This window comes from Ranitomeya imitator, chromosome 7 (genome assembly GCF_032444005.1).
Source record: "Ranitomeya imitator isolate aRanImi1 chromosome 7, aRanImi1.pri, whole genome shotgun sequence".
In the NCBI taxonomy this organism is placed as follows: domain Eukaryota; kingdom Metazoa; phylum Chordata; class Amphibia; order Anura; family Dendrobatidae; genus Ranitomeya; species Ranitomeya imitator.
Window position 1 is genome coordinate 113149694 of NC_091288.1, and position 16635 is coordinate 113166328.

Genomic DNA, 16635 nt, shown 5'->3' on the forward strand with positions numbered 1-16635 from the left:
CCTGCTTAATAATGTGGAACATCATTTTTAAGTAGTTTTCCTTTAATTAGAATCACCTGGAAAACTAATTATCACATGTGTTTAAGATTGATTTCAGTTATCTATTGAGCCATGAGACACAATACCATCCACAAGTTTATTTGAAAAACAAAACAATTAAATCTTTATGACACTTAAATCCAATTTGCATAATAATTTGGAACACAGTGTATGAGAAAAAAACGGATCCAGTGGCAACTTTTGCCGGATCCATTTTTTTCAAAATTTGCCGGATTGTGCCTGACGGCAAAAAACTGATGTGTGAAAGTAGCCTTGATGCTGTGTCCTGTTATCTCAAGCTGATCTATACATTTTAAAGGGAACCTGTCACCCCCAAAATGGAAGTTAAGCTAAGCCCCCCGGCATCAGGGGCTTATCTACAGCATTCTGAAATGCTGTAGATAAGCCCCTGATGTAACCTGAAAGATGAGAAAAAGAGGTTAGATTATACTCAACTGGGCGGGCGGTCCGATCTGATGGGTGTTGCTGTCCGGTCCGGGGCCTCCCATCTTCTTACGATCACGTCCTCTTCTTGTCTTCAGGCCACAGCTCTGGTGCAGGCGTACTTTGTCTGCCCTGTTCAGGGCAGAGCAAAGTACTGCAGTGCGCAGGCGCCGGGAAAGGTCAGAGAGGCCCGGCGCCTGCGCACTGCAGTACTTTGCTCTGCCCTCAACAGGGCAGACAAAGTACGCCTGCGCCGGAGCCGCAGAGTGAAGACAAGAAGAGGACGTCATCCTATTAAGATGAGAGGTCCCGGACCGGACCGTGACGCCCATCGGACCGGACCGCAGCGGGAACGCCCCTGGGTGAGTATAATATAACCTCTTTTTATCATCTTTCTGGATACATCGGGGCTTATCTGCAGCATTCCAGAACGCTGTAGATAAGCCCCTGATGCTGGTGCGCTTAGCTCAACTTCCATTTTGGGGGTGACAGGTTCCCTTTAACCCTGCTGTTCTGTTCGGTCTGGGGAGACCTATTTTGAACTTTGGTATTTTTTGGGGTGTTCAAGATGTGGTTCTGAAACTTGTGGTTGATTGACTTAAATGAGGATGGGTCGGTCGGCCACGGGTTTCAGAGCCGCATCTTGAATATTTTAAAGAATATTGAAGTTCAAAGTCGGTCATTTTTGACCAACAGAACAGCAGGGTTAAATAACCATGGATTCATGGTGACATGGCTGCACTAGCACTTTACTGACAACACTGCACATTTTTTGTCATATATTGCTATATATGATATATATATAAACCAATCTGTGGTTTACCCATTCTTTTGTCTCACAGGCTACTTTCACACTAGCGTCGGTACGGGGCCGTCGCCATGCGTCGGCCCAACGTACCGACGCAAACTGCGAACAAAAAGAACAACGGGGGCAGCGGATGCAGTTTTACAACGCATCCGCTGCCCCATTGTAAGGTCCGGGAAAAAGGGGGCGGAGTTCCGGCCGAGCAAGCGCGGTCGGAAGTGGCGGACTCGACGCACAAAAAAACGTTACATGTAACTTTTTTGTGCCGACGGTGCGCCAAAACACGACGGATGCGACGTGTGGTAATACGTCGCAATGCGTCGCTAATGAAAGTCTATGGAGAAAAAACGCATCCTGCGGGCACATTTGCAGGATGCGTTTTTTTTCTCCAAAACGACGCATTGTGACGTACAGCAAACAGCGCTAGTGTGAAAGTAGCCTTACCTTTTATACTATCTAGCACTTATACGAATACTAGAAATAGGCACGATGCTAACGCATCAGGAGTGCGGTGAAATTGTGGCCACGAACTGCGCCTGCGACATACATGTCACCGCTATTCCCGAGCATGCGTAGTAATGACGCGGCTGTTACTGCGCCTGCGTGGGAATAGCAGAGACGTGTATGTCACTTGCGCAGGCACAAGTAACACTGCTGCGGTGCCTTATGGGATTCGGGGACAGCGGCCGGAGGTCCGAACTGGCGATTATACTGTATATATGATATGTATTCACTTATCTGTTACATTATGGCACTTTAACATCTAGTTCCATTGTTCTGGCTGTGCGTCCTTGTTCTTAGTAATTTTATTCTAATACCCGCATTGTAGCTGTTTTTTCTGTTATTTTTTACCTGTTTATAACTAAATAAAATATTTCGTTTTTCACCATGTTACTTTGAACTCTATGGTCGGCTTCTTTTTTTTTCTCTTCCTTTTGTTGTCTTATATATATGTTCCAACTGTCCACACATTGTTATTTTGGTCCGGTTTCTTGGTCGCAGGAATATTTCTCTTATTTTACATCTTCTATTATAATTTGATTTTAAAATACACCGATATCGTGCCACCATCAAACACTTCTTTGTCTCAGTTTTGTTTTCAACACTCTAATGTGTATGGTGGCGCCGTCAACTGATAGTCAGGGGAAATGTCAATTGGGCATACCTGATTTTTGACTGCCACCAGCTTTGTTCTCCTGCAAATAAACTGCTGGCAGAGATGTTTGGCGACTATTTTCTCACAAAAAAATAAAATTGTCATTTGAGGCATTAGCTTAAAAAGGCCTTAATTCCAAACTACAACATCACTTTTCCAGTCTGGAATAAAATGGGTATTCCTATCTCCAAGATCCTATCCCAATATGTAGATGGTACAAACTAAAAATGTAGCACAGTTCTTCTGATTTGCTACGCCTTTTACCTCATGTGCAGGGCATTGCAGGAGCTTAGGTATCCATGGTTACAACCACTATAGTGACAGTTAGTTATCCATTAGTGGTTATTATTACAAGTACTATACATTGAGATAGGATCTTGGAGATAGGAGCAGTACCTCAGCGCAGGACGCAGCAGCTCCAGGCTACACGTAGCACCTCAGCGCAGGACACGGCAGCTCCAGGCTAGACGCAGGACACAGCACCTCAGCGCAGGACACGGCAGCTCCAGGCTAGACGCAGGACACAGCACCTCAGCACAGGACACGGCAGCTCCAGGCTAGACGCAGGACACAGCACCTCAGCACAGGACACGGCAGCTCCAGGCTAGACGCAGGACACAACACCTCAGCACAGGACGCGGCAGCTCCAGGCTAGACGCAGGACACAGCACCTCAGCACAGGACACGGCAGCTCCAGGCTAGACGCAGGACACAGCACCTCAGTGCAGGACACGGCAGCTCCAGGCTAGACGCAGGACACAGCACCTCAGTGCAGGACACGGCAGCTCCAGGCTATACGCAGGACACACCTCAGCGCAGGACACGGCAGCTCCAGGCTAGACGCAGGACACCGCACCTCAGCGCAGGACACGGCAGCTCCAGGCTAGACACAGGACACAGCACCTCAGCGCAGGACATGGCAGCTCCAGCCTAGACACAGCACCTCAGCGCAGGACGCGGCAGCTCCAGGCTAGATGCAGCACCTTAATGCAGGACGCGGCAGCTCTAGGTTAGATGTAGCACCTTAGTGCAGGACGCGACAGCTCTAGGCTAGATGCAGCACCTTAGTGCAGGACGTGGCAGCTCCAGGCTAGATGCAGCACCTTCGTGCAGGACGCGGCAGCTCTTGGCTAGATGCAGCACCTTAGTGCAGGACGCGGCAGCTCCAGGCTAGATGCAGCACCTTAGTGCAGGACGCGGCAGCTCCAGGCTAGATGCAGCACCTTAGTGCAGGACGCAGCAGCTCTTGGCTAGATGCAGCACCTTAGTGCAGGACGCGGCAGCTCCAGGCTAGATGCAGCACCTCAGTGCAGGACGCGGCAGCTCCAGGCTAGATGTAGCACCTCAGTGCAGGACGCGGCAGCTCTAGGCTAGATGCAGCACCTTAGTGCAGGGCGCGGCAGCTCTAGGCTAGATGCAGCACCTCAGTGCAGGATATGGCAGCTCTAGGCTAGATGCAGCACCTCAGTGCAGGATATGGCAGCTCTAGGCTAGATGCAGCACCTCAGTGCAGGATATGGCAGCTCTAGGCTATAAGCAGCACCTCAGTGCAGGACGCGGCAGCTCCAGGCTAGATGCAGCACCTTAGTGCAGGACGCGGCAGCTCTAGGCTAGATGCAGCACCTCAGTGCAGGACGGGACAGCTCTAGGCTAGATGCAGCACCTCAGTGCAGGATATGGCAGCTCTAGGCTATAAGCAGCACCTCAGTGCAGGACGCGGCAGCTCCAGGCTAGATGCAGCACCTTAGTGCAGGACGCGGCAGCTCTAGGCTAGATGCAGCACCTCAGTGCAGGACGGGGCAGCTCTAGGCTAGATGCAGCACCTCAGTGCAGGATATGGCAGCTCTAGGCTATAAGCAGCACCTCAGTGCAGGACGTGGCAGCTCAAGGCTAAACGCAGCACCTCAGCGCAGGACGCAGCAGCTCCAGCCTAGAAGCACCATCTCAGCGCAGGATGCGGCCTCTCCAGGCTAGATGCAGCACCTCCAGGCTACATCATAATATCCACTACATGCAAATTATATTTTACAATTATCCAGCGTTACTTGGAGAGTGGCGCATACAAGAATTTTTGTTTCACATTTCATTATCTTGTTGGTTTATAGCAGAATAAATAAAATAAGATCGTACACTACACACATTATAGATAGCATCATTTCACAATAAAGCAGGGGAAGCTGCATTAAAATTTATGAACGCTCTACAAAGTGCTTAGCCCGCAGAACATCACCTAATGATTATGCCAGACCAATGCCTCGCATTCCCATTCTTTGCTGGCTTTGTCACTATAGCATGTGTCCACAGAATAATGGCTCCTATATTGGTGAAACAGATAGTGAGCAAAGAAACATGACAGTTCAAGCTCTGCCATGAAGCATCTGTGAAACATAAGGGAAAAAAGCAGCTCTGTGAATGCTTTGATAGTGGAAGATAAAATGGTCCTGGTCAATACACAATATATCAAGGGAAAGAAGGATTTACATGGGAGAAAGTGTTTCTGCACTGTAAACAATCCTGATGTGGGAGTTTGGCTTCAGCAATGCTTACATGGCACTGCAGCCTGGCCACTTCCATTTTCTGGCAATTGAGCAGAAATGCCGACTGTCAAAATGATTCTGTGAGGAGATGAAATGGGAAAAGCAGCAACACCTGGTATTAAGCGACTTAATCCCGGGGCGAGATAGGACTGACTGCTCCAAACAAGGCTCGGCTTCTGTAATATTAAATCCCTGCAGGCGGACATCAGTAATGGTGTGAACAGGCAGGCCAGCACTCTGCTCCAAATCTAGCCCAGCTAACCCCTGATCCCCTGTAAGAATGCAACCAGGGGCAAAGGGACATATCCGCAATCTGCGGGCTCGGTGTATAGAAACAAGTTACCTTGGGCTCGTCTCCTTGCCTCATTCTCCCAGGACTCGCAGGCACAGACGGACGCTTACGGCCCTTTTCTTGCTGGAAAAGGTCTTGCAACCTTGCAATGAAAAATAAAAGATGTATTAAAATGGTCACCGTGTCTGGTTACATATGAGAATCCTAGTTATGGAGGAAGAAGGAACATGAGCATTCTGCAGGCAAATATTAAAGATTTACCAGCCTGAGAATTCAGCCGGCTTCACCTCCTCCTAAAATGACAGCGGTCGTCCCACAGAAGACACAATAGTTGATAAATGTATGGTAGTTGGGGGTCTGACTGCTAATACACGTGTTCTACTGGAAGCGTGAATGAACCAAGCACAAGTGTCTGTCTTCCTACATTTGGACATATGCAATCTTACAATAAATGTATTAATTACGGTAACCCAAAATGTAGAGAGGCTCACATATCAGCAAACTTGGTGATCGCTTCTCTTTTCCTTACAGAAATAGTGGCATTTTCTGTTCAGTTTCACTGGCCATTTGCAAAAAATATGACAAGAGGAATTTTAGCCATTTTGGCTATTCCATTTGAGCGCTCAGCTGCTGCTCAGAAACGAAGGCTATATTCCCACATTGCATTTTTGGTGATTTGTGTTTTTTTTTTTTTGCAAAATCTGCTATCTTTGAAGTACGAAACGTGCAGCAAAAAAAGCAAGTATTGCTTAGTTTTTGCTGCGTTGTCAGGGTACATTTGTCTTTTGTGCTGAAATTTAGTGCATAAAAAAATCTGATTCTACTTCAATCAGGTTTTGGCACCAGAAACACATAACAGCATTTTTTCAATATTTTTTTCACCACTCATTGCTTTTAGTGGCTGAAAAAAAAAGAAAAAAAAAAGCTGAAAAAGCACTGAAAGAAGTGACATGCTGCATTCTGGAAAAACAAAGATATTGCATGAAATACAGATGATAAAAAAAAACAAGCTGTGTGCATGAGATTCCTGAAATCTCTGACTTAGCTGCATTATAAAAACGCAGCTGAAAATCTGTGTTAAAAAAAGGTGAAAAAAATGCAACATGTGAACACAGCCTTCTAGGGTAAACTGGTGTTCTGCTCACATGTTCAGTCAGTACAGAAACAAAAGGGGAGTTTAATGAGCCACTGCTGAGTATCACGTATGACAACCGCTAGGGATGCAATTTCCACCTGAAAGAGTTTCCACAGCAGAACAAGAAAATATTAATCTCTATAAGGAAATGAGGACCCTTGACGCGGGTTGTAACCTTGCATATCTTGGCCAAAATATCGACTAACTAGATGGTGGCCCGATTATAACGCATCGGGTATTCTAGAATATGCATGTCCACGTAGTATATTGCACAGCCCACGTAGTATATTGCCCATCCACGTAGTATATTGTCCAAACACGTAGTATATTGCCCATCCACGTAGTATATTGTCCAAACACGTAGTATATTGCCCAGACACGTAATATATTGCCCAGTGCCGTAGTATATTGCCCAGCCACGTAGTATATTGCCCAGCCACGTAGTATATTGCCCAGTCACGTAGTATATTGCCCAGCCACGTAGTATATTGCCCAGCCACGTAGTATATTGCCCAGTGACGTAGTATAGCCACGTAGTATATTGCCCAGGGATGTAGTATATTGCCCAGTGATGTAGTACAGCTACATAGTATATTGCCCAGTGACGTAGTATATTGCCCAGTTACGTAGTATACAGCACAGAACCATGTAGTATATTTCCCAGCGAAGTAGTATACAGCACAGAGCCACGTAGTATATTGCACAGCGACGTAGTATATTGCCCAGCCACGTAGAATATTGCCCAGCGACGTAGTATATTGCCCAGCGACGTAGTATATTGCCCAGTGACGTAGTATAGCTACGTAGTATATTGCCCAGTGACGAAGTATAGCCACATAGTATATTGCCCAGTGACATAGTATATTGCCCAGTGACGTAGTATAGCTACGTAGTATATTGCCCAGTGACATAGTATATTGCCCAGTCACGTAGTATATTGCCCAGTTACGTAGTATATAGCCCAGCCAGGTTTGTCACAGGTTAAAAAATAAAAAAAAACCATATACTCACATTTCCGAGGGAGCCCTTGTAGTCCACAGCAGCTTCCGGTCCCAGGGTTGGTATGAGCGCAGGACCTGTGATGATGTTGCAGTCACATGACCGTGACATCATGCCAGGTCTTTGTAGCGCAGGGCCTGTGATGACGTCACGGTCACATGACTGTGACGTCATGGCAGGTCCTTCTCGTGCAGGCGCGCAGGGCCTGTGATGACGTCGCGGTCACATGACCGTGACGTCATAGCAGGTCCTTCTGCCACCGGAACCTGCAACGGAAGATGGCGGCCAGCGCGAGCTGCTACGGAGGGTGAGTATAGCAGGTATTTTTTTAGTTTTTTTTAGTTTTTTTTTAACATTACATTTTTTACTATTGATGCCGCGTCGGCAGCGTCAATAGTAAAAAGTTGGGGACACACAGGGTTAATAGCGGCGGTAACGGAGTGTGTTACCCGCGGCATAACGTGGTCCGTTACTGCCGGCATTAGCCCTGTGTTAGCGGTGACCCGAAGGGAATATGCGGGCGACAGGCACTGACTACGGGGAGTAAGGAGCAGCCATTTTCTTCCGGACTGTGATTGGTCGTGGCAGCCATTACAGGCAGCTGCAGAGACCAATCAGCGAATGAATAACCGTGACAGAAAGAAAGAAGGACAGAAAGAAGGAAGTGACCCTTAGACAATTATATAGTAGATACTTCACATATATTTATATGTACTTTCTGCACTTTATTTTTCAGGGTACAGTTCGGCCCATTTGGTCTTGTAAACTGTGGTGTCTGTTCACATGGGATGCATTTGGATAGCACTGGGCAGCCCGCCTGATCTAATAGTATGGGCGTCACTAACAGGCTGCTAACATGGATGCTGTGCATCACCTGTATGTGAACAGCGCCCTATACAAGCCTCTATTGTGCATTAATATACCAAGCAACCACCCTCTCCATGGATTGGTAGGCCGAGAGTGGTTGTCTCATCGGTATTTTTGCACCTGTGTTGCCGCCATCTTAACTACATGGGTCTACTGCATCCTGATAGTGCATTTGTTTGGAGGCCTGGAAAGGTAAAGATTGCTGCCTTTTTTCTGCTGTTTTTGAATTGATACATTAATACTAAATGTTCGCCACTGTACCGGATTGTAAGGTAAAAAAGCATAAGACCATCCATGGGAGTCGGTGATATGAATGAAGTCACTTACATCATTTCAAGACAGAGACGGAGCAGGATTGAGGTTTTGTAATTCTATTTAGAGGGATTATTTAGGAATAGAAAAAAGAAATAAAAGTAATAAATTCCTAAACACCTTTAAATAGCAAGTCACTTGTTTTCCCTAGGGAGACAATCACTTTAGTACATTAAAATGGTTGCAGACTTGTTACATGACAAATGTTAATGGGACAAGTGCCTGGGTAGTAGAATGCGTTGGAACATTCTAATACTGATCTAATACTGGAGAAATCAGAACTGCTGAGGTAAGAAGAGGCCTCACCCTGTCTTTCTGATCTAATAGCCGAGATACCGGGTCTGCTGAGGCAAGAAGAGGCTGCCCACACTACTGTCCACTATGTCTTTGTGATCTAATACTGGAGATATCAGGGCTGCTGAGGTAAGAAGAGGTTGCCCATACTACTATCCACTATATCTTTAATACTGGAGATATCAGGGCTGCTGAGGTAAGGAGAGGCTGCCCACACTACTGTCCACTATGTCTTTCTGATCTAATACTGGATATATCAGGGCTGATGAGCTAAGAAGAGGCTGCCCACACTGCTGTCCACTATGTCTTTCTGATCTAATACTGGAAATATCAGGGCTGCTGAGGTAAGGAGAGGCTGCCCACACTACTGTCCACTATGTCTTTCTGATCTAATACTGGAGATATCAGGGCTAATGAGCTAAGAAGAGGCTGCCCACACTACTGTCCACTATGTCTTTCTGATCTAATACTGGAGATATCAGGGCTGTTGAGGTAAGAAGAGGCTGCCCACACTACTGTCCACTATGTCTTTCTGATGTAATACTAGAGATACAGTGGGGCAAAAAAGTATTTAGTCAGTCAGCAATAGTGCAAGTTCCACCACTTAAAAAGATGAGAGGCGTCTGTAATTTACATCATAGGTAGACCTCAACTATGGGAGACAAACTGAGAAAAAAAAATCCAGAAAATCACATTGTTTGTTTTTTTAACATTTTATTTGCATATTATGGTGGAAAATAAGTATTTGGTCAGAAACAAAATTTCATCTCACTACTTTGTAATATATCCTTTGTTGGCAATGACAGAGGTCAAACGTTTTCTGTAGGTCTTCACAAGGTTGCCACACACTGTTGTTGGTATGTTGGCCCATTCCTCCATGCAGATCTCCTCTAGAGCAGTGATGTTTTTGGCTTTTCGCTTGGCAACACGGACTTTCAACTTCCTCCAAAGGTTTTCAATAGGTTTGAGAACTGGAGACTGGCTAGGCCACTCCAGGACCTTGAAATGCTTCTTACGAAGCCACTCCTTCGTTGCCCTGGCGGTGTGCTTTGGATCATTGTCATGTTGAAAGACCCAGCCACGTTTCATCTTCAATGCCCTTGCTGATGGAAGGAGGTTTGCACTCAAAATCTCACGATACATGGCCCCATTCATTCTTTCATGTACCTGGATCAGTCGTCCTGGCCCCTTTGCAGAGAAACAGCCCCAAAGCATGATGTTTCCACCACCTTGCTTTACAGTAGGTATGGTGTTTGATGGATGCAACTCAGTATTCTTTTTCCTCCAAACACGACAAGTTGTGTTTCTACTAAACAGTTCCAGTTTGGTTTCATCAGACCATAGGACATTCTCCCAAAACTCCTCTGGATCATCCAAATGCTCTCTAGCAAACTTCAGACGGGCCCGGACATGTACTGGCTTAAGCAGTGGGACACATCTGGCACTGCAAGATCTGAGTCCATGGTGGCGTAGTGTGTTACTTATGGTAGGCCTTGTTACATTGGTCCCAGCTCTCTGCAGTTCATTCACTAGGTCCCCCCGCGTGGTTCTGGGATTTTTGCTCACCGTTCTTGTGATCATTCTGACCCCACGGGGTGGGATTTTGCGTGGAGCCCCAGATCGAAGATTATCAGTGGTCTTGTATGTCTTCCATTTTCTAATTATTGCTCCCACTGTTGATTTCTTCACTCCAAGCTGGTTGGCTATTGCAGATTCAGTTTTCCCAGCCTGGTGCAGGGCTACAATTTTGTTTCTGGTGTCCTTTGACAGCTCTTTGGTCTTCACCATAGTGGAGTTTGGAGTCAGACTGTTTGAGGGTGTGCACAGGTGTCTTTTTATACTGATAACAAGTTTAAACAGGTGCCATTACTACAGGTAATGAGTGGAGGAAAGAGGAGACTCTTAAAGAAGAAGTTACAGGTCTGTGAGAGCCAGAAATCTTGATTGTTTGTTTCTGACCAAATACTTATTTTCCACCATAATATGCAAATAAATTGTTAAAAAAACAGACAATGTGATTTTCTGGATTTTTTTTTCTCAGTTTGTCTCCCATAGTTGAGGTCTACCTATGATGTAAATTACAGACGCCTCTCATCTTTTTAAGTGGTGGAACTTGCACTATTGCTGACTGACTAAATACTTTTTTGCCCCACTGTATCAGGGCTGCTGAGGGAAGAAGAGGCCTCTTTTACTGCTGTCTTCTAATGAATTATACTACCATTTAGGGTCACCCAGACAATTTTGTGTTTTCCATTAAAACTCATACCTTTATTAATCAAATGAGTTGCCAAATGAATTTAAAATCTAGTCCAGGCATTGACAAGGTTCGAAAAAAAGACTTTTTTGAAATAATTTTCTCCTTCAAACTTTGCTTTCGTCAAAGAATGCACCCTTTGCAGCAATTACAGCATTGAAGACCTTTGGCAGTTAATTTGCTGAGGTAATCTGGAGAAATTTCACCCCATGTGTCCAGAAGCCCCTCCCATAAGTTGGTTTGGCTTGATAGGCACTTTTTGCGTACCATACGGTCAAGCTGCTACCACAACAGCACAATGGGGTTGAGATCTAATGACTGCGCTGGCCACTCCATTAGAGATAGAATACCAGCTGCCTGCTTCTTCCCTAAATAGTTCTTGCATAATTTGGAGGTGTGCTTTGGGTCATTGTCCTGTTGTAGTATGAAATTGGCTCCAATCAAGCACTGTCCACAGGGTATGGCATGGCATTGCAAAATGGAGTGATAGCCTTCCTTATTCAAAATCCCTTTTACCTTGTACAAATCTCCCACTTTACCAGCACCAAAGCAACTCCAGACCATCACATTACCTCCACCATGCTTGACAGATGGCATCAGGCACTTTTTCAGCATCTTTTCAGTTGTTCTGCATCTCACAAATGTTCTTCTGTGTGATCCAAACACCTCAAACTTGGATTCGTCTGTCCATAACACTTTTTTCCAATCTTCCTATGTCCAATGTCTGTGTTCTTTTGCCCATATTAATCTTTTCTTTTCATTAGCCAGTCTCAGATATGGCTTTTTCTTTGCCACTCTGCCCTGAAGGCCAGCATCCCGGAGTCGCCTCTTCACTTTAGACGGTGACACTGGCGTTTTGCGTGTACTATTTAATGAAGCTGCCAGTTGAGGACCTGTGAGGCGTCAATTTCTCAAACTACAGACTCTAATGTACTTGTCTTGTTGCTCAGTTGGGCAGCGGGGCCTCCCACTTCTACTTCTACTGTGGTTAGAGTCTATTTGTGCTCTCCTCTGAAGGGAGTAGTACACACTGTTGTAGGTAATCTTCAGTTTCTTGGCAATTTGTCGCATGGAATAGCCTTCATTTCTAAGAACAAGAATAGACTGTAGAGTTTCACATGAAAGTTCTTTTTTTCTGGCCATTTTGAGAGTTTAATGGAACCAACAAATGTAATACTCCAGATTCTCAACTAGCTCAAAGGAAGGTCAGGTATATAGGTTCTCTAATCAGCCAAACTGTTTTCAGCTGTGCTAACATACTTGCACAAGGGTTTTCAAGGGTATTCTAACCATCCATTAGCCTTCTTACACAGTTAGCAAACACAAAGTACCATAAGAACACTGGAGTGATGGTTGTTGGGAATAGGCCTCTATACACCTATGAAGATATTGCATTACAAACCAGACATTTGCAGCTAGAATAGTCATTTACCACATTAACAATGTATAGAGTATATTTCTGAATCATTTAATGTTAGCTTCATTGGAAAAAACTGCTTTTCTTTCAAAAATAAGGAAATTTCTAAGTGACCCTAAACTTTTGAATGGTAGTGTATGTGAAGTAAATTATCATCTGATTTGAAGCCAGGACATACTGTAATTAATTAGAAATTTGAATTTCCAATAGAAAACAATGTGTCAATATAAATAAATTAATTACATACTACATATATCCTAAAGAAATGGGCAACTACTTAGGGACTACAGTGAAGAGAATCTGTCAGCTGATTTCCCAACAAACAGATATCGTAGACCTGACTAGGCTGGTGTATCTGCTTTTGAAATCCATGGAAAATGGCTGTATAATCCTTTTGGAAAGTTTTCCCATCTGATATTACATAAATCAAGCTCTACCCGGATTTATAACATGCTCAACTTAATGTCAGGGGAAAATGTCAAAATGGACTATTCAGCTATTCAGACACTGATTTATTTTTTAAAGTACACCAGGCACATCAGCGTTACGAAATTTATTTTAAAATTTTAAAATGTATCTCGTTTGTATTGTAAGGCTTATAAAAAGGCATTAATCATATAACAGCTTCATGCATTCTTTAGACAACTGCATTAAAGGGAACCTGTCACCCCGTTTTTTGAGATTGAGCTATAAATACTGTTAAATAGGGCCTGCGCTGTGTGTTCCTATAGTGTATGTAGTGTACCCCGATTCCCCACCTATGCTGAGAAATAACTTACCAAAGTCGCCGTTTTCGCCTGTCAATCAGGCTGGTCAGGTCGGGAGGGCGTGGTGACATCGCTGGTTCTTCCTCAGCTTTACGTTGGTGGCGTAGTGGTGAACAAGCAGCGCGCGATCTGCGCTGCAATCCCTTGCATCGGTGGGGGCGGCCATCTTCCTGGGGCCGCGCGTGCGCAGATCGAGTGCTCTGCTGCACGGGGCTTCAGGAAAATGGCCGCGGAATGCCGCGCGTGCGCATTAGAGATCGCGGCGGCCATTTTCCCAAAGCCGAGATGCAAACTCGGCTTTGGGAAAATGGCCGCCGCGATCTCTAATGCGCACGCGCGGCATCCCGCGGCCATTTTCCTGAAGCCCCGTGCAGCAGAGCACTCGATCTGCGCACGCGCGGCCCCAGGAAGATGGCCGCCCCCACCGATGCAAGGGATTGCAGCGCAGATCGCGCGCTGCTTGTTCACCACTACGCCACTACGCCACCAACGTAAAGCTGAGGAAGAACCAGCGATGTCACCACGCCCTCCCGACCTGACCAGCCTGATTGACAGGCGAAAACGGCGACTTTGGTAAGTTATTTCTCAGCATAGGTGGGGAATCGGGGTACACTACATACACTATAGGAACACACAGCGCAGGCCCTATTTAACAGTATTTATAGCTCAATCTCAAAAAACGGGGTGACAGGTTCCCTTTAATCTAAAAGGAGCCGATGTTCCAGGTTGTACTCTACAGACAGATTTTACACCGCAGAGCAACGAAAGGTGGAGAATGCCTGGTTTGCTTCTAAGGAAAGGCATCAGCTGGTCAGGAATCAGGGAGACCATCGTTTCCTGTAAATGGCAACTATGCAGTATTGCTATTAATGTCAAATAAAAGGACTATGAAAGGCCACAGACAACTGCTCATAAATGATGAAATGAGGAGACTGGTCCTTAACCAGCTGCCATGAAAAACAGCAAGAAATAAAAGGAAGCAACCACAGAGAAAAGTGCAAGCACGTTACTACGAAAACCCGATCTGTAAAAATACCACAACTTACTGTAGAGAGCAATGAGCTGGGGGCAATCTAACTATAACAGAGTTAAATGTAGATGACAATGCCAGACCACTGTATTACTGTGGTAATGACAGCAGTCTATTATCCTGCAAAAGAGAAAATATACCTAATGCACTGCACAGGGTGACAAATGCTAGGACATAAGAAAAGGAACAGACTCCAGGAAAAAGGCCATCATCACTGCTTTGATCATGGCAATCCTTCAGGGGAAAGTTCTCTTATCATGAGATCACACCACTTAGCTACGTCTTAAGACATCTACTTTCAAAAGAAGAAAACAAGACAATATTCTTGATTGTGCAGATAATGGAGAGACGCTTATGTTGGTGGTACATTTGTGAATCACTCTGGCACCAGCAGAATTATTTCTCCATCACAGCATACAGCCTTAATTGTACCGCGGCACTGCAGGTCTGTTGTGCTACGGTGCCATCTAGTGCACAGAATGCAACCTTCAGAAAAAAACAAGGAAAAATCCTAACCCACATAAATAGGGATAAAGGAAACAAGATTGGGATTAAAGTGGTAAAAATGTGTTTATTTGCAGAATACCTGTCAACAATTCTACAAGATCAAGACGAATGGGGACGCATATCTGGTTATAGAACGAACATATCAAAGGTGAGTTGTCATTTCTGGAAAAACACGGGAATGTAATCAGATAAGTAGAGCTTTCGATCTCTAAGGCCAAATCCATATGACTGTGAAACACGTCCTGAGTATGAATCGCAATATCTGAGCAGACCGTGGGTCTCCTGAACTGACACCTCAACAGCCTCTCGTATGCCCAGGAGGCTGCCGATTATGGGTCAGAAAACCTGAGGTCCATCCAGACATTGCAGACTGTTATGATCTGGTGGTTTAGGAACAACATGAGACAAGCTCTGAAGGAGGTGGTATCTGTACTGACCGCAAACCCTGAACCTAGCAGCGCAACTAAAAATAGCCGTGGGGGGTACCTGACGCTCCCTAGACCCCTCGGCACAGCCTAAGATCTAACTACCCCTAAAGATGGAAACAGGAAACCTATCTTGCCTCAGAGAAAATCCCCAAAGGAAAGATAGCCCCCCACAAATATTGACGGTGAGAGGAGGGAAAAATAACATACGCAGAAATGAAATCAGAGTTTAGCATAGGAGGCCAGTCTAGCTTGATAGATAGGACAGGAAAGGATACTGTGCGGTCAGTATAAAAACTACAAAACAATCCACACAGAGTTTACAAAAATCTCCACACCTGACTAAAGGTGTGGAGGGTAAATCTGCTTCCCAGAGCTTCCAGCTAAGAGAAATAATCCATACTGACAAGCTGGACAAATATAGAATGCACAGAACAATAAGTCCACAACATGTGGACTGAAATGAGCAAAGCCAGAACTTATCTTTGCTGAACTGGTCAGGAAACCAGGAAAATCCAAGCAGAGATGTGAATCCAGCCAGGAAACATTGACAAGTGGCACTGGCTGAAGGAAAGAGCCAGGCATAAATAGCCAAGCAGAAAGACAATTAGTGGAAGCAGCTGCAGACCAGGGTGGATAAAAATCAATGTTTTTTTTTAAAAAATCAAAAAAAATCGGATTTTTTTTATTTAAATCGGATTTTTTTTTATTTAAATCGGATTTTTTTCAATAAACTGCTTTTTGAGGAAAATATTTTACCATCCAAAGGTTCTTCCATCATGAGATAAAGCGGAGTTGTTTAACTCAGTAGAATAAAGGCTGTATATGTGTAACATTCACAATGCCATGCTCTTCCAGAGGTTTCTGTAGGATTAGTGGGCAGTTTCTCTCCTATATTATCACAGACGCTCGCTTTACTTACGCAGTTCTCAAAACTGAATTTGACTCCGCAGAGGTCCCAGCCTCTTCTTCACGGCAAAAATGTTACAACATGAACAGAGTTGAGAAAAAGACCTTAATCCTATTGTTCTACAAACCTATGAATACAGAATCAACCCCTTCAGTGCCAAGTCCAAGAAGTTAGACAATATGTTTCTGATTGTTTGGAGTGGAATAGATCTGCATAACACAAGAAGAATGTGAATCTAAGTGTGAGGAGGAGGAAGGGCAAGCAGACAAGAAAATGAAAGTGAAACTTTGAGCACAATACTGCAGCATAGCCACAGACAGACAAGTCTGGATCTGTTTGTGTGTACGATCTGAGGTTTATTACATTCTTTCCTTATAATGGCAGCAGGCCGTAAAAGAGACCCAGTTTGGGAATATTTTAATGAAGCTCCTTCGCCTATCGGTAA

General features: G+C 44.9%; 1 protein-coding gene across 2 annotated transcripts in view; it reads right to left on the bottom strand.

The window, feature by feature from the left end:
• The window catches only part of PIKFYVE (phosphoinositide kinase, FYVE-type zinc finger containing), a 610036-nt gene that overhangs the window by 234374 nt on the left and 359027 nt on the right, over positions 1–16635 (bottom strand). For both annotated transcript variants that reach the window (XM_069733753.1, XM_069733755.1), the window contains one exon: positions 5325–5415. In XM_069733753.1, coding sequence (XP_069589854.1) covers positions 5325–5415 — 91 coding nt within the window. The remainder of the gene's footprint in view (positions 1–5324; positions 5416–16635) is intronic.